The 27,844-nt window shown below is 31.0% G+C and overlaps 1 protein-coding gene across 5 annotated transcripts in view; it reads right to left on the bottom strand.

Moving 5' to 3' along the window:
- Positions 1 to 6,489: 6,489 nt before the first annotated feature.
- LOC134681211 (serine/threonine-protein kinase TAO1-like) overlaps positions 6,490 to 27,844 on the bottom strand; it is a 32,812-nt gene continuing 11,457 nt past the window's right edge. For 2 of the 5 annotated variants that reach the window (XM_063540719.1, XM_063540718.1), the window contains exons 6-20: positions 26,416 to 26,565; positions 25,812 to 25,964; positions 25,367 to 25,542; positions 23,971 to 24,159; positions 22,763 to 22,921; positions 21,965 to 21,991; positions 21,304 to 21,354; positions 19,412 to 19,585; positions 18,852 to 18,986; positions 17,001 to 17,129; positions 16,113 to 16,310; positions 13,962 to 14,201; positions 12,744 to 12,956; positions 9,748 to 9,930; positions 6,490 to 9,326 (exon numbers count right to left, since the gene is read on the bottom strand). In XM_063540719.1, coding sequence (XP_063396789.1) covers positions 9,075 to 9,326; positions 9,748 to 9,930; positions 12,744 to 12,956; positions 13,962 to 14,201; positions 16,113 to 16,310; positions 17,001 to 17,129; positions 18,852 to 18,986; positions 19,412 to 19,585; positions 21,304 to 21,354; positions 21,965 to 21,991; positions 22,763 to 22,921; positions 23,971 to 24,159; positions 25,367 to 25,542; positions 25,812 to 25,964; positions 26,416 to 26,565 — 2,429 coding nt within the window. In that variant the 3' untranslated portion in view covers positions 6,490 to 9,074. The remainder of the gene's footprint in view (positions 9,327 to 9,747; positions 9,931 to 12,743; positions 12,957 to 13,961; positions 14,202 to 16,112; positions 16,311 to 17,000; positions 17,130 to 18,851; positions 18,987 to 19,411; positions 19,586 to 21,303; positions 21,355 to 21,964; positions 21,992 to 22,762; positions 22,922 to 23,970; positions 24,160 to 25,366; positions 25,543 to 25,811; positions 25,965 to 26,415; positions 26,566 to 27,844) is intronic. The other 3 variants (XM_063540721.1, XM_063540720.1, XM_063540722.1) reach the window with 3 other exon arrangements.

Raw genomic sequence — 27,844 nt, 5'->3', positions numbered from 1 at the left:
TCAGCCTACCCTTTTACTTATAATTTCCTGTACCAAGTCAGGTAAGTGTTAGTTATTATTATAATAGTTCGTTTCTATGTATGTTGCATTGTCATTTGATTTCGTTGCAGTTCAGCGTTTCTGTTCCATTATTTCCCATTTATAGTTGATGTGTTTTACTCGGTTTTAGTTTGTAACCCGGATCTGTTTTCTCTAAATTGATTTATGATGCTTGATCAGAGGTATACTACTGTTGCCTATATTAGTTACGAAAGTTTTAAATGACAAATAATAATAACATCAACAAGAGTGCACACACTGAAATGTCTCGCCTTCTTTACTAATCCTTGATACAATCTTGACAGACCTAAATATAAAGCTTTATTACAACTGTCACATAAACTCAACATTAACCAAGAAAATGAAACATTGATCAATGAACCATGAAAAGGAGGTCACGGTCAGATGAAGGCAGACATGTACAGCTAACAAATTCTTCAATATTACAAATATAGTCGACTTATTGCTTATAAATAAAGAAAACAGACCAAAACACAAACACTTAAAACTTAGCAATGGACTGTGAAAATGAGGTCAAGGTCAAATAAAACTTGTGTAACCAACATATAGATCATAAAATATTTCCATACACCAAATATAGTTGACCTAATGCATAAAGTATTAGAAAAATAGACCAAAACTAAAAAACATAACTTTGACCACTGAACCATGAAAATGATGTCAAGGTCAGATGTCACCTGTCAGCTAGACATGTACACCTTTCAATCATTCCATACACCAATTATAGCAGACCTATTGCATATAGTATAAGAAAAACAGACCAAAACACAAAAACTTAACTATAACCACTGAACCATGAAAATAAGGTCAAGGTCAGATGACACCTGCCAGTTGGACATGTACACCTTACAGTCATTCCATACACCAATGATAGCAGACCTATTGCATATAGTATAAGAAAAACAGACCAAAACACAAAAACTTAACTATAACCACTGAACCATGAAAATGAGGTCAAGGTCAGATGACACCTGCTAGTTGGACATGTACACCTTACAGTCCTTCCATACACCGAATATACTAGACCTATTGCTTATAGTATCTGAGATATGAACTTGACCACCAAAACTTAACCTTGTTCACTGATCCATGAATTGAGGTCGAGGTCAAGTGAAAACTGTCTGACAGACATGAGGACCCTGTAAGGTACGCACATACCAAATATAGTTATCCAATTACTTATAATAAGAGAGAATTTAACATTACAAAAAAATAACTTTTTTTTCAAGTAGTCACTAAACCATGAAAATGAGGTCAAGGACATTGGACATGTGACTGACGGAAAGTTCATATCATGAGGCATCTATATACAAAGTATGAAGCATCCAGGTCTTCTATCTTCTAAAATATAAAGCTTTTAAGAAGTGAGCTAGCACCGCCACCGCAGTAGCCGCCGCAGGATCACTATCCCTATGTTGACCTTTCTGCAACAAAAGTTGCAGGCTCGACAAAAACCACCTAAGGCCAGCCTTGTCTCATCTGTCTGATTAGCAACCTCTCAAATTTAAGCACAATTACAGTAAATGTTCACTATGCTGTCAGAGAGTTTTTTGGTATAAACAAAGACAAATATGGTTGTTAAGAGAAAAAAAATCATATATTTCAAGGTTATTAGTAATAAAGAGACAAACAAATGTTGTTACAATTAATGTGTATTATTAAATTTTTCATTCTTATTCATTTGAAAATACAGTCATTTAAAAAGTTAAATATCTTGTCTAACTGACTAATCACATTGGTATTCATTAATACCATATTTAACAAACTACCCACACTATTATCAATGACGTATTTGTATATATACTGTTATTTCTGCATAAAGAATCCTCAAATTTTTACTAGAAGTCAACACATTTATGACTTATCACTTTATAAAAGCATCTGCAACATATCTGTTTTAGCACCAAAATACTATTCAAAATAAGAAGTTAGTACAAAGCCACTCATAATATATTTTTTCTGTGTTAATTTCGTAAATATAACATTTACCAAATAATTGGTAAGTATCAACATACTTAGTCCTGGTCACGGCACCATATCTCAAGTCTATTACACCACAAGAATTTATTAAACTTTCATGTTTAAAATAAGAAAAGGTAATTCAAGCTGTACTAGAATAAGTTTACAAACAGGGTATAAAGACAGAATTGAATTATGGAAATTTTAAGGATTTTATCAAATAAACATTGAAGATTATGTATCTCTGGTTTTTAAATACAAACATAAATTTATTTTTGTAAACTATGTGTTTTGATTGATAAGACACTTAGTTAGTATAATTACTTATGCTTTGTTAGTGTTGTTATCAATATATGTATAACATTTTAAACTTGTTTCTAAAGGACTCTATAAATCAGCTCAAATTATAATTTGTACGAAGTCATTACTATTGTTATAAATTAAAGTAGTACCATTGATATACAAATTGAACCAACAGAAAATTATCAAGTACTTTAATACACATTTTCAACTTACAATTGAGTTTAATTACTTTGGATTCTATTATTATTCATGAGATACCTATTCTCATGGATCTCATTGGTACAGGTGCAAATTTTCTTAAGCCTTTATTTAGAATTTTGTAAAAACCACAAAATCAAATATGCATGAAAATACATTATACCTTTTCCCACAAAAATTGGTACTCACGAAATTGAAAGAATCCACAGTATTACAAGTATGATTGGAATATCATGAGTAGTTCTTTGTTTATATAAAACATTTATTTTATGAACATCAGGGATTTGCACATCAAGCAATTTAACCATTTCTGTGACAATTACAATTATAAAAGAGTCTACTCTGCAAAAATTTCTGCTTTTTTAAAATCATTTTCCTCCAAATTTTGATAAACACAGATATTAATTAGGCTGAGTCCGAGAATGAGCTTGGGGAATTCAGATAATAAGGCCTTAGGTCAGTGCACAGTCAACTATTTCCTTGATGTACTTTCAAACAATGCAAACGATATTTGAACATTTGTTTTAACTAGTAATTAATGCTGAGGATACAAAATATAAAGTATACTAATAACTGCAATACCAAACAGTCCAAATGTACTACAGCTCTACTATAAAAGTATGCAAAGCAAACCATTGGTCAACTTGCTTCCTATGTTTGTTTGGATGTTTGGTAGGTAGTTTGTTTACTATATATACTGAAATTTGATTGGGCAATAAACATTAACTTCTATTCAGGTCCATTCAAATCCCAGTATTTATTGAAACTCTGCCTACTTTTTGTTTGCAAACTTCCAAGCAAACATAGCAAGTAGAATACTAGATCAAAGTTTTGTTTTGCATGCTTTTATAGAAGCGCTGAAATCACAGAGATTTGGTTTGACTGTATTACTTAAGATAAAAGCAAAATAGATATAAATAAAATACTTCAGGACAGGTATTGTGGCACTTATATTTAATCATATAACAAGTGGTATCTATTTACATGGCATATTGATGGAAGTTGTAGTATTGATATAAGAACCAGACTCAGCAGGGTCATACTTAAATCATGATCTGATTATAATGGAAACTTACACTCAACCTAACAATAAACATGTAACGTAACACTGTCATGACTGTGTTATGATAAAAATAAAATTATACTGATTTCCCCTTTATTTCACTCTAAATTATTTTTTAAATTCTTAGAATTCGCTTTTTATAGTTTACAATCATTCTTGGGGCCTTATTCTCTTGTTAAACAGTTAGCGAAACAAATTATTTTAAGTTTAAAGTAGAATTATTTCCAACTTAGGTCATAACCTTTAATTTTCATGGATTTCAATTTTTTTTAATTTTCAAACCAAATTTTAAATCGAGTCTATACCAATTATACCATGTGTATTAATCCAAACAATATCATAGAAACAAAAGAAATTTTATATCCAAGAAGAAAAGAGCTGGCACGAAATTGAATTTACTGTTAATATCAAGTGGGTCAAGGCATTGAAGAAATAAAATATACCTTTCACATGTTGAAGGATTCCCCATCCTTTAATTAATCACTTGTTATCATAACACCTAATATTGTATGAAATTTTGACATTTGCAGCTTTTTGTGGGTCATTTAAGAATGTATGAAATGAATTTACAGCAGTTATCTAATAATAAAGCAAAAATGGGGAATGATTTGTAGAAACGCTGCAGTTCTTCCTGAGGTAGAAGTTTTTTTCTACTATGTCATCTTGGTAGGTAAACTAGGATTTATCTTATTCGGGTCCAAATCAATTTAATTATAGTCTATTGGAATTTTTTTTACATAAATTTCAAAAACCCTGTCATTTGTTTAGGTGAACATGGCCATAAATATCAAGATGTCATGTCCGTGTGCTGTATTGTTACAATTATTCCTGAAACAACTAAAATAAACAAACTGGGAAGCGGACATAAACCTATAAATAAGCAGAAAGAGTATTAGAACAGATGAGGTATATAAAACCTGGCCTAATGGATGGATGTATACAAATAGGTAAGGGGGATGGGGGTAATATAAATTCATTTTCATTTGTGGGCTGCTAATTTTCATGGATTGTGTGAAATCGAGAGAATCACAAATTATAGCATTCATCAAAAGTTCTAATTTTTAACTGGCTTGTATATAAAATTTGTTTATATAGATCTGCAGTATAAGAATCCGAAAAATGCAATGAATGCAATGATCTTTTTATTATTTTTATTTACACATCAAGTAGTCATTAACTTGTTTTAATGTGGATTTGTTAATTTCATTTGGTACCAATCTTTGTGAATTGAGAAAAACTTCCGATTTCAGAAACATGATATATACTCTATTACAGAATTTTTACATACTTTTCATACAAGCATTTATTTTTAATATTTGTGGATCCCAAACCAAATTTTTATTATAACTTCTAGTTCCCACAAGTAATAATAAATTCACAATATGTAAAGTAATTACTTTAACCTACATGAGAGCCTTGTGTAAATTTTTACAAAATATTATAGCCATTGACCAATATCTATTGGCATACCCCAAAATTTAAGTATTTCTCATGGATTCTTCTAAAACCAAAGGAGAACAAAATATTTAACAGGGTCTTACTAAGTTCTTTCCTTTCATATAATGTGGCTTTATAATTATTTGCTGGCCACAATTTTTTGTTGGTTTCATGGATTCAGATAAATTTGGATTTTTGTGTTTAACAATTTCTCTGTAAGCTTGTATGCAAACATTTGTAAAACCACAAAATCAAGTATCCTTGAAAATGCAAGTTTTCCTTAATACACAAATTTGGTGTCCACGAAAATAAATGAATCCACATAACATGTAGAACAATCCTTCATGTCTTACTGTTTCAGAAGCTTAAATACACATGTGCAATATACTTATATAGAAAGACAGAGAGTATCTTATTTATTCCTGATTATCAGTAAGTAATAAAATCTCAGAAACAGGCTCATGTCATCCTTTGCCAAACAACCTCAATCACTCCATGCCCTAACCCTGATTGTTATTGGTGTGACAGAGTAAGTTTGACAAAAGAATGACACAAGTCTATGTTTCAGAGATTGAATAAAATGCTGCAAATGATGAAAAACAAGGCATAGGGCCCAAAAAATAATACATGTGTTTCCGCTAATTGTGCTAAAAAATAAGGGTATGTAGGCAGGCAATATCATTTTTTCTAACAAACATTTTTAGCTGGTTACTACTAGGGAATAAGTCTGACTTGAACAGTGTTGTTCCAAAATGGCATAAAAAGTGTTAGTGTAGGCACTAAAAATAGGAGTATGCAGGGTTAGCAGAAAACACATGTATCTTATTTTGGCCTATCATGTTTGTTATACATGTTATTTTTACAAAGAATAGCACCAAAGGTGTTTCTAACTAAAATAATATAACAGTTACTAAATTTTCACCTGGATTATTAGACTGAGGGATTATGGGATTGACATTGCAGCGTAGTGAAATGATCATGTGACATACGGTTATATTAATGACAATGAAGAAATAGTTGTACAGTGCTCCATTGTCATACAGATAAATTTTAGAGAATTTCTGTTTTCAATTAATTTTTCATAGCAACTCAAAGGTTAAAAGTTTAGAAACATCTTATATTTTATATGCTACATATTTTTTTCAGCTGATTCACATAATTAATATGGCTTCCAATAACACAAGTTTCGTTTATAGCTCTACAGTGTTTACATACCTCTTATGTTGGTTTTTCAGTCCTATATTGTTCATTTAAAGTTTAGAAATAGATAGATACCAATCCCTAATGTCCAGCAAAAATTACTTCAAAAACATGATAAATAGCTGTATGAAAGAAATTTGTGCCACATTTCAATCAACCTGAATCAGAAAGTCTCTGAATTATTAGCCAACTTTTTTCTGTCATGTTTAAATTTCCAGGCATATTCACCGATTTCCAAAAGGTCGGCATAATAATTAGAAAGTGATTAGTAATTTACGTATGACAAGTTTATTAGAGAGGAATATGTTTTAATTGTTCTTATTTTGTAACAAATTGTTCATCATTTATTCCTAATGTGTATGAAATGAAAAATAATGAAAGGCATTCCTTATACTGTGGATTCGTTATTATTCGTTGGATACCAATTTTCGTGGATTTCGTGGGTAAAGGTGTACCAAGAAATTAAGTGTTCAACGAAATGACAAATTTCCTATAGGCTTGTATGCAATCTTCTGCAAAACCACGAAATTAAATATCCACGAACATGTGAGTTTTCCTTAATCCACGAAAAATTGGTACCCACGAAAAATAAGTGAATCCACAGTAGCATAATAACAGAGCACTGCAGTTGGCACTTATATAACAGAGGGTAAACAAAAATTACCGTAATCATAGGTACAAAAATGTACAGGTACTTTGATTATAGGTGTAACTTTAAAATTGGTATACAGTCACATGACAGTCGTAGAATTACCTGACAAAGCTAAATAAATAAACAGATGGAGTAAAATATTTATAAGTGGATGTTATTAAATAATACAATGTATGCAGTAACTAAAATATACCATATTGTTTAAATCTTACGAAACTTGGATTCAAATGTAAATTTCACAAAGGAGCATAGCTTTCCTAAAATTATATAAAGATTTTTTGTATATCTTACTTTTGAACTGAATTAGCCATAAATATACTCATGACATTGATAAATATATATTAACACTCAAACAACTTGCATTTCCCATTAAATAATTTATAAGAAATGTATGTTCTCAATGGTCAACAATTATAAGCAGTTATTTATTAGTGCCTTGGTTCTTTCTTACAAGTTTTAAGGGACCAGCCATAAAACTTGTAGGTTTTTCTTGTAAGAAACATACCAGTCCATACTTCATGTACTTTCTTGAAAATATACAATTCCATTTCTAATTCTTTGATGTGAACGGTCATTTAATAATCTGTTTTCCAAAAAACATCAGCAAAACTTAAATTTTATTATAGGAAGTCATTATGATGTAACTTTTGTCTCAATGGGGTAATTCAAATTCTAATATACAATCATCCTTTGTATGTATCCTATCATTAGTCCGTTAACCAAATTTACAGAAAAAGAATCAGCATCAAAAATATTTAAACACTACAGAAAAGCTATGCCCCATACTCAAGATACTGTAAATTCAGAAATTTTTGTGATGTTTTTATTAATACAAATAATGCAATTCAGTGAGTAACTTATACTGAAAATTCAGAAATTATTGCCAGGTTTTTATTATTGCGAAAAATGTGACAGAATTGTAATCGCAATAATGTAAACTCGCATTTTGAAATATTTTATATGAATTAAACAGAATTTTTCTCAAAATCATAAAAATTTAAATCGCATTTAAGTCTTAAATGACAAAATCGCAATAATAAATGACCAAAATAATTTCTGAATTAACAGTAATAAGAACTTACTATTTGAAAACTAAACCGTTGATCTGTATGTAGATTTTTCTAAAATCCCAATAATGGAACTCACACTTTTGTCGGTCTTTAAAAAATCCCAATAATAAATGCATGCCATAATTTCTAAATTTACAGTATATTATTGTTTATATCTATCCCTTCGTCTAAGTTTGACCTACTCTGTTCAACAGAAATGATATGTCATTTTGATTAACTATTCCTCCATGATGTAATTTTATTGTGTGGTTTCTCTCATTCTAATTTTTTTAAGTACCATAAATATTAATAATTCTTAGATTATCATATTTTCTAAGTTTCATACAATACAAAATAATATATATATCATAAATTGGTATACACTTAACAAAATAATTAAGCATAGTAAAACATATTAAAGTTACTTTAACAAGCTTAGAGGGATGCAAGATTACACATTTTTCAAATATTTTTTACAGTTGTTAAAATTCAAAGGAAATTTTTTAAAAACAAGACTGGATTATTAAGGTTTTCAATTTTATTTCTTATTTGAATTGAATCATTTCTCTTTTTTAATCTATTCTATCATATGAATGTGATAAAATTGTATAATATTTTATTACACAGTTGTATAAAAACTTAAATTTAAATTCTAATAACATCTGACTGCCGTATTTACTGAACATACTATGATCACAGGGATTAATTTGGCATTTGTGTCAATTTCTTCAAAAATCACAATAAAGGAATGAAAAATTTTGAATTACAGTATTAATTAAAATCTTAAAAAATTTGAATCTTGCAACCCGCTCTAAGACTTGAAGTGAGATAACTTAAATAATGAAAGCACTTCATTCATAATGAAGAGTATATCCTCTCCATTTTAATCACACTTGTAGTAAACTACTCCTGGTCCAAGGACATTCATTTGGTTGCCTTGGTAACCATCACTGCGGTTCTACATTCTGCCTGCAGGCACTTGAACGTTCAGAATACATGGTTAACATTTCTATATTAAGCACATTATTTTTCCTGGATCAGAACTGAACAGTGATGGAGTATGAAATCCTCTATAAAGGGGAAATTCACTGAGTGTGTGGTAATAACTATTGGTGTTCTGAACACCTGAGTAAAACGCCGAACATGATGAGGGTTAATCCCGATACGAGGTGGAAGTAAAAGAACTACTACTATTGCTAGGAGTCAGACTTATCATACTTCCTCGTAAACTAACATCGTCATCATAATTCTGAGCCATCGTAGAGGCTTCCAACACTTCCATGGCATTCATACCTAAACTTATAGTCTCCTCATCAAATTCATCAATTTCTTTCATTTGTCGTTCATTTAAAGCTTTTACCATTTCTGTTTTAGCACTTGAAAGTTTTGTTCTGTCGTCATCCATCTGTAAAGTAAGATAAAGGTGTATGATAAACAAACGGATATATTTAAGTATATTCTTCATTTTAAAACAGACAAGATATTTCCTGAGAAACCCCAAAATAAATGTTTATAACTAAACATAGGCAGTGCATTATTATTCAAATAAGGGGTTTTTGGTGGAGTTGAAAATACAAAATGGGTACCGCAGAAAAAGCACTGATAAAGTCCCACCCCAAGAACAATTCTGTTTCAGAGCAGTTACTTATAAACTTATTTAAACAAGAATTTTTCTTTTTTTTTTATAATAAACTTATCTTTAGTTTTGTACAAGGTTTTCTAAATGAAAATGTGTTTATACAAGAATGAAAGTATGTATTTTTATCCCTGTGCATCTAAGAACTAGTATTTGTTTTCTATATGTATTTAAGTTTCAATCTATTTACCTTTTGTTCGAGGAGAGCTCTTCGTAACGACACTCTCTCCTCTAACTGTTTTCTCTCCCTATGATGCTGGGCCTCCATCTGCATTTTAATTTTACTCTGATATGCCATCAGGAGTTCTAACTCTTGCTGCAGTCGTTGTTTCAACTCCTGTGCCTCCGTTAACTGGGCGTCATCTAATCTCATCTGTTTTCAAAACAATTGTAATAAGTTACTTCTTTACATACAAATTATCAAGTTTATCATTTTAGCAGGTTTTTTATCAGTTACAATTGTAAACTGTTTGTCTCTTTGGATAGATTGTTTTATTGTTATGTTCGTCTTTTTTAGCAATATAATTGTTACAGAAACCGGAGTCATTTCTTTTAAATGTTTCTCCCATAATTTAACACCATTTGAAGTTTACCTAAGAGTAAACTTTTGCTAATTCTCAGGTTGTATAGAGATACAAATTTATCAATAACTGAATCTTCCTATTCTTTCTGTGTGGGTCATTGGATCACTGGCATATATATCAATATATATTTTCATAATTTGTATTAAAGTAAGTAGACATAAAGCAAACAACAAAGAATCAATCGCTGTATTTAGTAGGCCATTAGCATGATCATGATTAGGTCTTTAAAGTAGGTAAATGTATGGGGTTTTTTGTTTCAGAACTCATTTCACAATTGAAATGCGGTAATGATTATAAAATTCCTTTTTTGTCCACAAGTTTTATGGCTAACATTTATTGAAAAACAAAATACAACTGTTATTGGTTTCTGTTTTACAAATTTGATTTTAATTGATTGTTTCCTCATAAATCAGGCTGTTGGTTTCCTCTTCTTTTTTTAAGGTTTCACAATCTGTCATGATAGGCCCCTTTTATTACTGATTAATCAGTGCCAGTTTTACCAATTATTGAAGAACTGTGAGTTATGCATGTTATAGTTGCTTCCATTCATGTCAATTGAAATTTGGTAGATAGTTGTGTCATTGGCAAATATACCACTTCTCCTTGTTTTTACATCACTATTACATTATAGCAAACTATTTGCAGCCTTCATTGAAACAATTGGTTTGGATAAACATCAGTACAGATAAGAACATTTTGAAATGATGGTTCAAAAGTTATCAATCGATACACATGTGAGACATAGCCTTAAAGAATTTCAGGAGTAAACATTTATACTATTAAAGTCATCATATTCTTTTCTAATACTTGTTAAGCCAATGAAATTAATTTCTTATTCAAAACTTCAGATTTTTTTTCTGGTGATTTTTCAGGATTCAAAATGTGTTCGAACATAATTGTTACAAAATTCCCGTAAGTATTTTTTTGTTAGTCTGCAACTTCAATATCAAATTGCCTAAAAATACAGGGCTAAAGCTTAATATAAATTTAATATAAAAAAAAAATCTGAAGATTTCATATTTTTACACAATATTTAATTGACAAACAGCAATGTATTAAATAAAATTTAAGAGTGAAGGCCCAAGTTATTATGAGTAATTCTTCTAAATGGTTGCATCACAAGATATATCTAATATGCTTATATTTCGTTTCAATTTTTTCTGAAAAGTTATGATTTCATTTTCAGTTTAATTTTAATTGTCTGTTAACTTTTAAATGTCTATCAGTAGTGATTTCACACATAACATAAATTTAGACATTCACACTTCCATAGATGCCAACCCCCTTTTGACCCATTCAGTAACAAACTATCAAATTTTCCGTATTATTGAAAAGTTTTCAGTAATCATTCAAAAACGTGCAATTACCAATAAAAAATACTGACCAGTGATTGCAAACTGATGTGCACTAACATGTTTCATCTGTAGTATGTATTCTATTCATTAATTGTTTAAATGTTCTCGACTAGTACATTTTCATTTTGTCAAGGAAATTAAAGAAAGGGGGAAAGCTACTCATAAAATGCAAGTTTCCCTCTTTGGAAGTCAGTTAGTTACACAACAATAGGTCGATCCCGACAGTGATATTGTTGTCTTTTTTCAATACTACCTCTACCGTTTTTTATTGGGAAAAATGCACATTTTTTATTGAAATTGGGAAATTTGTATATTTTATTCTAAACACATCTCTGATTTTATGCTGACCTTTGCTGTCTTTTTTGCACTGTTTCTTTGTCGGGTTGTTGTCTCTTTGACACATTCCCCATTTCCATTCTCAATTTTATTTCATTGTCAGACATTTTCAATCTGAAAGGTACTTTTCGGAGAGGGGGAAGAAACAGAAGCAATGATGGTACTTAATGCATTGAAAACTTCATGTGTTACAAACACCATAATGATTCTGATCAGAAAACAGGATCTCAAAAGTGCTTTCTAATATCAAAATAATTAACATGAATACGATATTTACAAACATTACTACCAATGCAATCACTGTTTGGGGAAAATGTAAAACTGTTTGGGGGGAATTTTAAGGAGGTAGACCTAGGTTAAGGGAAATAACTCTTAAAATCATCAGTACGTTTGTGTCAACCGTTTTCAAAAATATATTCTAAGCTTCTAGGTTACATAGATTATTTTCAATCTGTTTCAGGTAAATGCTTAAACTACATTGATGAACTTGACTTTTACAAACGCTTAACTGATTTAAAGAGTTATCTCCCTGAACCAAGGTCTACCCCCTTAAGCCATTTTTTTTTTAGTAATTGGGAATTTTCTCTAGGGGAAAAGGCTGAATTTCAGCTGTAATTTGAGGCTAACAATATCACTGCCCGAGAAACCGGAAGCATTACATTGGCATTTACTAAATACCTGACCAAGATGGAAAAGCAATGATAAAAATCCGCGTTTTACACAATTGAACGGCGATGATTTGGAATCCGTAACTATTCGACTTTGACCGTAATAGCGTAGTTTTGATAGCAAAATCGGAAAAATTACGGGAAAATTGTAATGGTTGGCATCTATGCACTTCAGATTATTTTTTATCACTGTTTCCCTATAAACCTGATCAATTGAAATAAGGGGAGATAACTTCTACTCACATTTTGCTGCTGTAACATTTCTGCTATACTGGCCTCGTACTGCTCTCCAAGAATATTTAATTTCCTCACTTGTTCTTCCTTTAATTTTTTCACAACAGCTTTTTGTTCATTTTTAGGTGTATTTTGTACAATATGATCCTTAAGAGCTCTATATTGTTTTCTTTGTGTTTGCACAGCTTCATGAAATTGTTTACGAATTAGCACCTCTTTTTGCTGAAAAGTAAAAATAAAATGTTAAAAATTATTCATTATTTCATTGTAGTGTATATGAATAAATCATTTGCCTTTCATTAAAATTTTATGTCAACAGCATTGAGCCTTTAACATGTTCAATGAATGCCAATATGGTAATTTTTCACTTTTATATTTTAAAGATAGAATGTGATGTATCAGTGTGTAATATTCCTTTCTACGATTTTAGACTTTATGGTTTTCTTAATTTTTTTATCAGAGACATTATCCTATGAACTGAACAATGGCAGGAATAAATCAAAAATAAACCTCCGGTAAAGTTTATGAAATTGATAAATAGTAAGTATTCAGATGTCCTAATTTAAGGGGGCTCAAGGGTCTAAATCATTTATTTTTTTATTTAATATAAGATTTCGCTAATTTTTTCTATAAATGAAGTTTATTTTATACCTTATAAAAAAAAGAAATAAAAAAGAGGGTTCACTGATCATTTACGCAAAATATAGGTCACCTATGATTTATAAAAGATATTTCAAGTATAATGCCAAAAAATAGCATTTTTGCACAAAAGGGAGATAATTTGGATCTTTTTCAATGATATAAACATTTTAAAAGTCATCTGGGGCCAAACCGAATCAATGTTTTTGGTTAATTTTTGTATCATATCAAATTTAGTAATAATTAATAGTGTAATAAATAAAAATTTGTTGTGAAAAAACAAATGTTTAATTTTTTGCTGAAATTTTTGTACCCACGAGCCTCCTTAATTCTAATTTCTATAATTCCAATACCACTCTATCTGTTTATCTTATATCTTTGTTTTTGAAAATTGTTTGGTTAATTTTTATGTGAAAGTATAGAAATGTAGAAAGTATGTTCAAACTTCAGGACAATTCTGTTCTTAAATTGATATATCTTTGATGGATTTTACTGCCTGAAAAATACAAGCAAAAAACTTGGAAGCAAAAAAAAAAATCACTGCAATGAAAAAAGCAACCTTTTTAAATAATAAAATAATAAATTTACCTTCAAACTCCTCGGCTGCTGTTTATGCTCCATTAAATGTTTTTTCCTTAAATTGGATTCCTCGCGACTATTATATTCCTTTTGATTTTCACGTTCAGTAATATGTTGTTTCCGTAAATGTTCATCCCGTAAATTTTGAATTGCTAACAATTGTTTATATTCTAATTCCTGTGTTGACTCATGATGACGTAATAACATACTGTGTTCCTTTTCTTGCTGTTCTTGTAGTTTTGTTAATTCCTGTAAAAATATTCTCAATTGTTAAATATTATGTCATAACTTCTTCATATTAAAAATTTTTTAAGTGTTGACAACTGATGTACAGATGGACAGACAGGTAGACAAAGGTATACCATAAAAGTCCTTTTAAGGGCATATTTTAATTGATAAATTAATCATTTGACTGTTAATAATCCTTAAACTTTTAAGTCTAAATAAAACAAAAGCATTTCAATGTCATGCAACAATACATCTTTTTTACATTTCAAAAGGCAACAACGCCAATAATTTTGATTTTGTTATTTCAATTCTTTTTAAATATTCTTAAAGAAGGAAAGCGTGGTTTCATTATGGAACTCATCCAAGACCTTGCTGATTACAAGAAATATAGTTGAGCTGTCTGGAAAGCAGTGATATTGTTGTCTTTTTTCAAAACTACCTCTACCCTTTTTTAAGGGGGAAAATGCATCGGTTTATTTGGAAATTGGGAAATTTTTAATAAAAATTAATAGTACTTAAAGTTGAATTTTGAGCTTTATATAATTGATAAGTCAAGTCATAACAGTTCATGATTTTAATTTTTAAATTGTTCAAATCCATTTTCCTGTCCTTCAACCCCTTGAACATATCAACAAGCTCATTCAAGTCTTTGTCATTTAAATGATAATTGAATGAGCAAATTCTCATAGTTGCATCCAGATTTCGCTGGGTCATCCAATATTATATGTCAACATTGCCATGATTACTATCATTTGTTTCATTAGTTTCACAAACTTCTCTAACAATGTATCCAATAGCTTTAGCAACTTCCGATTTTATTTCAGATGATTCATCAGTGACTTTATTAACCTTATTAATTTTTTTGAACACATCTCCAATCTTCTGTAAACCTTTGCCGTCTTTTTTACTGAGTTTTTTCACGTAATATTTTGAATTGTGAGACTTTCTAAACCGGAAAGGAACATTTGAGGGCAGGGAAAGAAACAATAAAATTGTAACCAGAAAAGTTCATTAGTGGGAGGGGAAAGAAACGAATAGAATGACTGTACATACACGTGTTTTACACAAATCATTTTACAAGCACCCCAATGATCAGAATCAGAATCCTTGATCTCAAAAACGTTTTAATCATATCAAAATAATAACTTAAATACGAAATTTACACAGCATTACTACAAATGCAATCACTGTTTGGGAAAATGTACAACTAATTGGGAAGAATTTCAAGCCATTTTTTTTTGTAATTGGGAATTTTCTCCTGGGGAAAAGGCCGAATATCGGCGGTAATTTGAGGCTAACAATATCACTGGGAAAGTTGGTCTGTATAGATTAACTTTGAAAAAGAACTTTGAGGGTTGAGCACTGACAAACATGATTGACTCCATCACATTTTTTAAGTGCCCACCCCAAGTCGGGAACCTGTTATTCAGTTATATCCCTTGGTTCACAACAGTCAACAATTGTTTTGTTATAATTTAGTGTCAAATCAATTTAAAGACAAATTCCTTCTTCTTACTATCGGTATCCTTATGGTGTTGTTACTTTCATTGTGTTTTTCAATTGGTTCCATTTTATTTGACAAAACAATACAGTTCATTATCACTGAACTAGTATATATTTGTTTAGTGGCCATCTGAAGGATGCCTCCAGGTGCACAATTTCTCGCTGCATAAATAACCTGTTGGTGACCTTCTGCTGCTGTCTGTTCTATGGTCAGGTTGTTGTCTCTTTGACACATTCCCCATTTACATTCTCAATTTTATTTTTCACATATTAACAAATAACAAAACAATTTCATCTTATTAAAATTAACATAAATTAAGTCCTTTAATTTGACAAACAAAAATTAAACCACTACATGCACTACTTTTTTGGTAAAAGAACAAAAATATTCCTACACCTAAATACTGTAATTACAGATAACATAAATACCTCCTGGATCTGATCTTTCTCTAAAGTATGATATTGTACGACTTTCCGTCGTCTAAATTTACGGATTTCAAATTCTATAGAGTCTTTGTGTTGTTTTTCAAGTCTAGTTTCTGCCTCTTTTTGTCGGGACATCAATCTATCCTTGTGTAATTTTAATGTATCTTCTCTTTCCTTTTTAGGCGTTCCACTATCTATTTCCTGGCAAATTCAATATCATTTGTTGATACAATTTTTTTTAATATATAATTACACTGGTAATACATAACAGATTAACATGCAGTATATGAACAATACATACATGTTACAGAGAGAATACACTTTAAAAATCAGTAACCACCCATTAAATAATTATATTCCACTCCCTCAACAAGTTTATACTTGGATATGCTACATCTAGTTATAAGTTATAAGTGTTATATTTTTCCGACAAATGGTCTAAGTGTTCTCCAGATGGGGTAGTTTTTGGCACATATAAAACTGGTTCAACTCCTAAAAATATTGGGCCTGTCCCAAGTCAGGCTATCAGAACCATGTGTTATTCATTCTTGTTTTCTGTTGGTTCTCCATGTTGAAGGGGAAGTCAGGAGGTAAAAGTTTCTGGGGTTTGTTGTACTTCCAAAAACTTTTTAGGTGAATTCTACTTTCCTTGTTATATCATATACCATATTATAATCACTACGTAAATGTGCAAAATAGTCTTGAACACATTTTCTTTGAGAATTTTTTTTTAAATTGGGTTTGTCTTATACTTCCATTTTAATGAGGTAGTACATTCCCTTTCATAGAAGCCTAGAAAACATTGAGAATTTTTGCTTCTTATTCTGACATGTGTAGACACACAAACTTTTTTGGAAATTTAGAAATCATGTATTTCAATAATAAGTTTACTCTTTTCATTTGTTCTTTGTTGAGCTTGTATTCTTTTTTCTGCATAGCTCCAAAAGTTTTCCTTTCTGTATCTTGTGTAACTGAAATCTGTCGTATCAACTTCTTTTCCATGGCTTGATTTGTCTTTTGCTAAAATGGAAAAAAAAAATTTGAATGTTAGATATAAATTTCTTTAATTGTGTTGAAGCAGTACCAGAATATATACATCTTAAGAAATAATAACTATTAGCAGAATGCTATTTATATGTATTTAGAACTAATAATAAACATTCTGTTTAGCAGCAAAATGTAATGGAGAAACTTTTCACCAATATTTTTAAGTAGTTCCTACTTGTCAAGATTATTACATTCTTATAACATATTTCTTATGCTAATATTTTATGAAATCTGTTACCAATGTACTGTACTGTACTGATTATTTATTGCAGCTTGATAATGTTAAAGGCATATGATACAGTTACAGGGGAGATAATGACGTTGCGAACGTAAAATGTTATTTTCGCAACGTCAAGCTATGACATATCAGGAAAAGATGCATTTTCGAGTGATTTTTATTATTCAAACTAATTTAATTTGAAAACGAGTACATGGACCACTATATTTCAAAACAGCAATTTGTTTCATTTGGCAAGGAGAATATGTGACCCAAATTTTATAAAACTGTAAATAGCACATTTTGTTTAATTTTGATAAACATGCAGCTAAAAATGATGTTTTTTCCTCTATTCATGAATTTCTGAATATAAATTGCATAATTTTTTATGATTCTTATAAAATACAGAAATTACCGATTATTCAACAAAGAACAATTTGTGTTTATCTTTTAAAACAAAAAAGTTATGTCTTTCTTTCAAAAAAGAAAATGTTGACACAAATCTGAATTTTGAGCAAATATACAAAATTTCGACCTCATTTTACTCAAAAAGGTATGTTTTTATTACACTAGAACACACCCGTGATATTACGGGTCCGTGACTGAATTAAAGGATATAACTATGCGCAAGCCTTATTTTAGTATAAGAATCGTCATCTGATTAAGTCATGCCAATTATAAGATACACAGTTTTTTTTCTGCTTTCAAATCTTCCTGTTTGAACCTGTCGAACTGGAACTTATCAATTATTGGTAATATTAATTATTTGGAAAACAAAAGGTCCTGGAATGGCCGAGTATTTTTTAATCAACAGCATTGTCCTATATTAGTTATAAAAAAGTTGAATTCTTTGATTCGCTGTTTTACGTCATGCCCTCTGACAAATTGAAATGTAGCATATTAATCCTGAATACACCGTTAAGTGGTGCGCCTGGCAGATGCGGAACGTACAGATAAGGTAATAGGTAACAGGTGAATATACTATTGGTATCGGTATCGGACTCGACCCGGAACTTCTTAATTATTGGCAATATTAATTACGTGGAAAACCAAAGGGCCTGGAGTGGTGTAATTTTTAATCTACACCTTTGTACTATATTAGTTATATATAAAGTTGAATTCTGTGATTCGTCGTTTTTACGTGATGACGGCTGACAAATTGGACCTCGTAATTTTAGTATTATAGATATTTGATTTAATCAGGTAAAAAATAGCCTATATACAAATTTTCATCAACTTGTAAATACAAGTTCAAAACTGTATCGTATGCCCTTAAGTTGTACCTTGTAAGCAAGATCTGCTGTGCTGAGAAATAACTTTTTGTGTTTGATAATTTCAATAAATTGTACACAGCAAAGCAGTCCAGACTCCATATTGATCTTGTTTATAGTTCCATAATGACAATCTATATACAAATCAAATAGACAAATGTTCTTAAATTTAGGTATTTCTTGTATTTTTTTTTTTAGTACACCTACCCTTTTATCTAGATCTTGCTGCTGTTTTTTCTTTAACCTTTCTAATTCCATACCAAACTGTTGTTTTAGATTATCATACTCTTTGTCTAATCTCTGTTTGTGTTCTTCCATCTCTTGTTTATATTTACTCTCAAGCTACAAAACAAAATAAAAATCAATACATTTTATAATAGAAAGGAAAGATTTATTATCTAGGTCATGGTGATGTTTCTACAACTTCTCTGTGGCAGCCTAACGTGGATTAGTGTAGACCTATCTGGCTGACCTCAGCTTGAAGTGAGAAGTACAATAACATTTTCATGTGGTATTTTGCTAGCATAACGCCTTGTGCATCTTTTTTTAACCTTCAAAACAAATGTTAAGGTTTTTTTTTCTTGCCTTGTGATCTAAGTAGATTGATGAAGGAGTTTAAAAGTTGGAAGAATTAGAAATTATTGTTCTTCATCTTGTCAAGATGCTCCCTGTTGTTTTAAAAATACAATTTTCGGTAAAGATTTAAAAACATACAATTCTCATTTTGATTTTATTGTGATATCTGAAATGATTAAATATATACGTACAGAAAGAAGTTGTTTTTGGTGTTGTTTTCTCAGTCGTTTATATCCAGCAAACTGTTCTCTCAGTTCATTGGACACTTCGTGATCTTTGATCTGTTTAGTAACTATCGATGTCGTTCTTATTGTAGCGAAATTATTAGCACCAGGTTCAAGACTTTTATTACTAGCATTGGACGACTGAAAAACATAAAAGTTTATAAGGTATAAAATTGGTTTGGACATTCACTGTATAATTGTTTTCATCCTCGTCTTCTATCTATGGTGGATAGTTTCTCACAGCACATCTCTTAATTTCTAAATGGGATGGGAAACCTGAAATACATTCTTTTTTCAATTCCGCATTTGTAGAATTTATCTTATTGTTTTTTTTTATTTTCAACACCTATTAAATTTTGTATATCTTGACAAACACTAGAACACCTGCCCATTTCAAATACAAGGACAATTACTGTTGATTTATTAACAGATTCAAAAATAAATAATTTCACACACGAGGAAGAAGTTCTCATTTTTAGTTCCAAAAATGACTACAAATTCACAAAAATAAACTGATTGTGATATATGTGAAACACTTTCAAATCTTTTAATGTTTTGCGAGGATGTTTTTGGTACTACACTTCAAATCAATTTTACAAAGAATGATATAAATGTCATGATGTTATGGCCATTCTGAACGAGTGCTGTAATTAATACAGAAAATAAAAGCACCAATCAAATGACATGCAACATTCCACAGCCATTCCATATTAATCATTAATATTTCAAAATATTGTCATTTCAGGTTGTATTAACCCGATTTGGAGAGAAAAATACACTGAAAGTAAACCTGAATGTCCTCTATCATGTTTATGTGGCAAACATATATTATTTAAAATAAGTTGTATAAGATTGTTAAATATAAAAGATCCAGTATCCGAATAAATACAATCTTGCTTTAATAAATCCACCAAAAAACAGGTAACTATGAAAATAAACGAATCCACACGTATAGTAATTACCTTTAAGTGATAAAAATGATAATTATGTCAAGAGGATCTATCTTGACTACAACATTTTCAGCTATGAATTTGAGATGATTACAAAATATTCTTCAAGTATTCTGAATACACATAGAATTTTGATTAGGATTACATTTGAGTTTTGTCTACAATAATAATAAAGTTTGGAGCAACCAAACCTGCCATGCACTCTATCTACACTTGTGGTCAAATCAATTGTTTCATGTATCATAAATATAAAGCATTAATTATATGTCTCATCAATCTCTACTGTGAAACAATTACCTCAAGTTTACATCCCATACTGACCTATTTTCTACACTACAGTTCTACAAATTAAGCTTTGGGTAAAAGAGGAAAATTCTTGGGCAGTAAGACAAGATTTTCATGAACTTTCTGAAAATCTGTTTAATAATTTATTTTGTACTTCAGACATAATGTCTTCTCAATTCCAAAACCTTATTCCCTCAAAAGAGAATGACAATCAAAATAGTCTAAATGATATTGTTGTTACGGTCAAAAAATTAACAAATAAACACTTTTATAAATCTGTTCACATTAAAAAAATTTGCTTTACAAATATCCAAAACTGAATGACAGGTCTGCAGTACAGACAAATCTGTCCAACCAAAACCTTTCCTAAAATAAACTTGTTGAAATTTAGCTTTGATATCAAGATGTAGGCATTTATCTATAATCAGGAGTCCTATAGTAGTTTAGCTTAGATAAGTTTTATTTTATCAATGATGTAAACTTGTGGCACTGTCACATTAGTAGAAATGACAAAAAAACTTCAGAGACTGGATTAATCGAATCAATAATTAATGTTGTTTTGTTGTTAATGTTATTTAATGTAGATATTGTTGACATGCTGTATCACACCATGCGGAGATATACCTTGTTTGTGTGTGCATGTTCAGCAATACTCGTTCTGGGATTTGACCAATCCTTTATAAGTTAAGACAAGACATATTAAATTATATGTTCTGTAAAATATTAATCTTTTCAATTTATATTATTAGATTATGTTTGTTGAGTTAGATTGCAATGCAATAACTTTCCTGCAAAGTTGAAAATAATTGGAGATTGAAAAGTTTTTCAATAAATGAAAAAAAAAAAATAATATTATTACAATCTTTTTTTAAATTCTTCCAGTCATGAAATAAAAAAAATACTCTGATTCCAAAAGTCATCTGAATTACTGAATGTATATACAAGATATCTAAAGTTCCTATTTTTGAAAACAGCTTAAATTGAAAAGATTAACAAAATATGTGTATTTTAAAGAATAATGAAAGTAAAGAATAACTGACCAGCAAATGGGTACCAACTTTATATCAAAATGAAAGATTTACATGTTGCCAAACGAAACCAAAGTCACAGTGCTACCTTAATCGTAATTCAAATAATTAAAAGTTATTTAATTATCATGTGGTACACATTTGCCTGTAGAGTACAATGCATATAATTTGAGATATCTCAGATTAGCATTATGACACCAACTGAGATATCTCATGATATATAGTCTTGATACCCATGCTCTAGTAGATTAATGTACCTTTGGACGTCCTGCCGTGGACTGAAACTAATGAATAAAGAAAAAGCCAATGCGTCATGTGATGAATAAAAGGAAGATTTCAATGATCAGTTCTTTTCTTGAATTCTTGTTGCAATGGGATAAAAGATAGATTTTGAAAAAAAGTTGGCTCTATTTTTTTCCAATTCTTTGCAGAATTTTAGATGATTATTTTTCATGCTTTAATTGAACTGTGAACAGTTATATAAATAGACGTACAAATGATAGCATGCATGACACAAATGAAAAAATTATTTTACAATTATGTACACACAAAATGTTGGTGATTATCCCAAATTAGGAATGTGCTTGGAAAATTAATTTTAGCGGAAAATTATTACCCGTAACCATGATTCCTTAAAGCTATTATCATTGTACCCTTTCTTGAATATCATTGCATGCTTTTCCATATTTTTACCGTTTTAATCAATACAATCATTGTATTTTCTCATACATTAACACAAACAATTACAGACAGACAACCAATTATCATTCAGATGTTTGATTCATGATGCAAAGAATTTTTCAGTTTCCAAAATAGCAGAATTTTTTCTTCTTCTAAATTATCTCCCCTTTAAAAATTAAATTATCTCCCTTCCAATTTTTTTTTTTTATTAATCCAATATGGACATGAGAAGATTCTTGCTGCTTACTCCCTAATAATAAATTTTAAAACATTTCTAACAATGAACCTTATTAACAATTCAGCCGTCAAATCAAAACTACTACAATCTGAAACTTCCTTATAAGGTATAAAATCCACATATGTATTACACTTACACTCCTCTCCCTTGAGAAACTACTAAATCCTACTAAATCATCATTAGTGGCACTGTGAATGCTGTTTTGACTACTACTTTTACTACTCATACTAATTGAATGAGAGCTTTGTTGACTAGCTATACTGCTGGATTTACTGCTGTCTACATTATCACCATCCTATAAATAGAAACAAAACTTAATTAGATATATGAAACAACTTCTAGTATGAGGAAAATAACTTTGTTAACACCAAACCCATAATTTCAAAATTTGTTACAACCCCTATATTTTCTTGCATGTAATTAGCATTCAAAATTAATTATAAATCCTGGATAAATAAGAACGTCCCTTTTCTGATATGTTCTACAATATTTTCTATACATCTGTATAATTTCATGGTCAAAAGTTTAAATGAAAAGTGTTATTAGTAAACAGTGACAATCAAATTTAATATATACCAGGTGATCAAGTGTATATTGTCCAGAAGACAGTGGGACTATTTTTTGATAAATTTTCACAGAAATCACAGCTTGACTATCACTAAATTCATTACCAAATGCATTGTAAATACTAATCTGGGAGGAATTCAGTCAAATCTGTACTATCATTACAGCAAAATCCATTGAGTGTGTAGGTAAAGGTAATATCTTTGACTTGCTTGCTTGCTTAGCTAAACCGTGAAGTTGTCATTAGGTTTAAGGTTAGACTAGTCAGACAGAAAACTGATCTATCCGTCTATAGGACTAGAAAACTCCAAATGGTGGGTAGTAAACTATAACTAATAATGACTTCACCGTTCAGCTAGCAAGAAAGCTAATCAAAGATATAACCTTTACCTACACACTCAATGTATTTTGCTGTAAATTCATTCCTTACAATAGCTTACCTGAGAAGAATCATCCTCAGTCACATCTGACCGCCCATTAGGACCATTCTCCCCATCTATCACATCAACCATGACAATATCTTACCTGAGAAGAATCATCCTCTGTCACATCTGACCGCCCATTAGGACCATTTTCCCCATCTATCACATCAACCATGACAATATCTTACCTGAGAAGAATCATCCTCAGTCACATCTGACCACCCATTAGGACCATTCTCCCCATCTATCACATCAACCATGACAATATCTTACCTGAGAAGAATCATCCTCTGTCACATCTGACCGCCCATTAGGACCATTCTCCCCATCTATCACATCAACCATGACAATATCTTACCTGAGAAGAATCATCCTCTGTCACATCTGACCGCCCATTAGGACCATTCTCCCCATCTATCACATCAACCATGAGTATCTTTTTCATTCGTCTGTATTGTAAATTATCTAATTCTCTTACAGCATCTTTTGTTCTTAGTATTAAATCTAATATAACATTAGGTGGTCGTGTTTTATCAATAAATGGACCCTGAAAAAAGAAAGTTTAACAGTTAAAGCACATCATATATATCAAACATTTAGATTATATGGTGATAGTTACCATCATCTTACAAAGTGACTGCAACCTACTTCTCTTGTGCTTACTGATAAGGACTCAAATTTTATCAAGATGTTAGCTCACGTCACCCTTAGTACTAAAAAATATTGCAGATAGTATTTTTGGGGGATTCACAGTGCACAGTGCACTGATAAGAGAACAAAATCCTCACAAATAAGTCAGGGGCCTGTTGTTCAATGTTTGTTATTTGTTGGTGTGGTTAAAAGGTATTCCTGTTTTTGCTGTTGGTTTTCCTGTTTGGATTGGTCGCCGTACTAGTCAATTTGATGGCATTTATAGCTTACCAAGGCTCCGTGTTGAAGGCTGTACTTTGACTGTATCTATAACTGTAAACATTTTATATATTGTGAATTAGATGGAGAGTTGTCTCATTGGCGCTCATACCACATCTTTTTATTTATTTTGATCTGTTTTCAAGACCTTTTGTTAACCAAAGTCACCATCATCTATATCATAAATTAAATGAATGTGAGTTCATCATTATTCGTTGGAAATCAATTTTAGTGTGTTTCATGTGCGGAGGTGAACCACAAATTCAAATGATAAACGAATTACAAATTTTATATAAGCTCAGGGTTCTCGCTAAGGATTGTTGATGGTGAGTCCAGGGACTCGTCATTTTTAGCCATGATGAGTCCAACAGAAAGAAGAAAATATTGTATTGCAATATCATGTAATATTTTAGTCCCCATTTCCTAAAAGAGCAATGAAATGATATTAAATTCAGATCACTTTTAAACTTTTGCTATAAAATACTGATATTTGTGTTTAACTGTGTTCAGTTTATACATGTTATACAAAATATTTCAATCTGGATGCATCTGTGGACTCACCAGTTTTGAAAATGGTGAGTCCAGACAGATTTTGATGAGTCCAGGACTCATGGACTCGCCTTAGTGAGAACCCTGTGAATAATGCTTTGTATATAGAGATTACTAAACAACGAAATCCAATACCCACAAAAATGCAATTGACCCCACCATGCATAAATTTTTAATGAGCCATTTCCTTAAAAAGTTCATGCAATATATAACCACCACCACCATTCAAATTTTAATACAAGTGCCTTCCAACCTTCCCCCCTTTCTAATACAATAAGTTCTGGAAAAGCTCTTACCTTTATTAAAATATTAGCTGAGGGTCTATCACAGGGACTTTTAGACAAACAGGAATCTACAAACTGACGGAATTCATCTGACCAATCTCCACCCGCTAGAGTAGGAGGATCGTTTTGAGCTATGTGATAAAGGGCACTCATAGCATTCATATTGAACAAGGGAGGCTTTCTTTCAGCTGAAAAATTAAAGTTATAGTGAAGTATTGAACAAGGGAGGCTTTCTTTCAGTTGAAAAATAAAAGCAATATTATCATATTGAACAAGGGAGGCTTTCTTTCACCTGAAAAACAAAAGCAATAAGGATTAAATGCAAATTTAACCTCGAGTTTAAATTTTACTAGTTTAATTTTCACACTTTTTCTATTCTATTCTTCGTGTAAGCATATTGAGATAAAATTTAAGCGAAGGGGATATTTTCAAAATTTATCATGCTATAAAAACAAACCTAGCTCTATACAAGTGATACCAAGGGACCATATATCTGCATTCCCTTCATACTGGCCTTCATCCATGGCAAGAATGACTTCAGGTGCCATCCAGTAAGGTGTACCAACAAAGGAGTTAGCTGGACACACAATGGAAGCAGAACCAAAGTCAGCTGAAATATTTAGAGGAAAAAATTATGTAATAGTTATCGAAAAAAACATCTTATTCATGTATTTACACATATATATATTTTAGTTCCAGATTTAGGCTTTGTAGGTTTTTTTCGGGGAAAAAATATAACAAACATTTCATGTAGTGGACACACTTATAGATGATGGATAGGCCAACATTAAACAGTATACCTCCCAACTTCGAACAGGAGTATAACTATGTGACTGTCATGCAAGTGAGAGGTTTAACTAGCTGTAAAACCAGGTTTAATCTACCAAAGAAATGTCTGTACCAAGTCAGGGATACAACAGTAGTTTTCCATTCATTTGATGTGTTTGAGCTTTTGATTGTGGTGTTTCATAAAGGACTTTCTGTATTTCCTTGGAGTACAGTATTTTTGTTATTTCACTTATAACAAGCAATAGAGTATTCTGACCATTTGAATACCTCACCTAATTTGACAGTTCCATTCTCTGTAAGTAATATATTGCCAGCTTTAACATCCCTATGTATTTTACCAAAGCTATGTAGATATTCTAAACCTTTCAAACACTGATGGCAGATTTCTCCTATCTCATCTTCTTTCAATGGCTTCTTGTGAACTATAAATAAATAATATAAGCATGAGCATAGATATTACACGATAACTATTTAGAAGAATGATATATTGTTACAGTTTAGGGTATAAGCTGTAGGTTTGTACATACATTGTACGACTGTTTCAGGCTACTCCGTAAACACTCTATTCTATTTTCGTGTTCGTCGTTTACTGTTAGCCAACGCGTATACAAACACATTTGATGAACATTGTGTATACTTATATATTGTTATTGTATGTAAATATTGTAAGTAAGGTCTCTGGGAATAATAAAATAGAGTTCGTCTTCACCGTTTGACCATGGGGGGTCCCTTGACTGAACGACGGTTCCCACCTTCTGTTTATCCTTATTTCACATGTTCCCGCTTTATTACCTTGTTATTTTATTAGCGTAAGGCATGAATATTGTAACCGGGGCCCATACATGCTAAGAGTAAGCTTAGATAAGTCCCGTTTGTCCATTTCCCGACTCGATAGAATGTCAACATTCCGATCGCCGCCATTTGCATCACTATGTTTTTTGACGTCAGTGACCTAATGACCTGAGATCAGCATCCAATCAGCATAACGTAATTTGCCCACCATCTCCATAGGGGCACGAGACGTTGGTGGGACAGAGATATAAAAGCAAGTGCACAACAGTCTTCAGATAGACTGCGACCCGCTACCAGGGCAGTCACTCCTAATACCAAGGAACTTACCAAGGCAAACCAAAAGTGCCGCAGTCGATGCAATGCATGTACCTTGCTATTGTATGCATTCCCGTTGAATAAATGGACCAAACCATAATTGACCTAGATATTTTACTACGTTTACAACGATGTTGACAAACGATTAACGTACCAAAAAGGGGGGTCTCTGTATATTTTATTAAGCGTTCTGTTGGGTTTTCATGTGATTTATACTTGTATAAATAGTATTGATTGTTTGTATATAATAAATTGTGAAGCTTAATTAATCTTGTTGTCTGTTGTACATGTAATTAGTAAGTCAATGTTAATGAGTTTCTGTGCTACCATATTTAGATCAGTGCTTTAACCGTTTTGCCTGCTACGCTACCATTGTATTAACCAGTTTGCGAGCTACGCTACCAGTATTTATATAACTTAGATTGTAACTCAGCACCAGAGTTGAGAGCTCTATATTAGAATTTACCAAGAATATAGTTATCAGTGTTAACCTTATATAAATATCTTTTACTTATGGGACACCCCCGTCCCTAACAATATCATGGCAAAACACTTTTATTGTTCTCAAACAATGGAACTTCAGAATAATAATGG

This window comes from Mytilus trossulus, chromosome 8 (genome assembly GCF_036588685.1).
Source record: "Mytilus trossulus isolate FHL-02 chromosome 8, PNRI_Mtr1.1.1.hap1, whole genome shotgun sequence".
In the NCBI taxonomy this organism is placed as follows: Eukaryota; Metazoa; Mollusca; class Bivalvia; order Mytilida; family Mytilidae; genus Mytilus; species Mytilus trossulus.
Note: the sequence above shows the minus strand (reverse complement) of the source record. Positions and strands in the feature narration are given on the sequence as shown.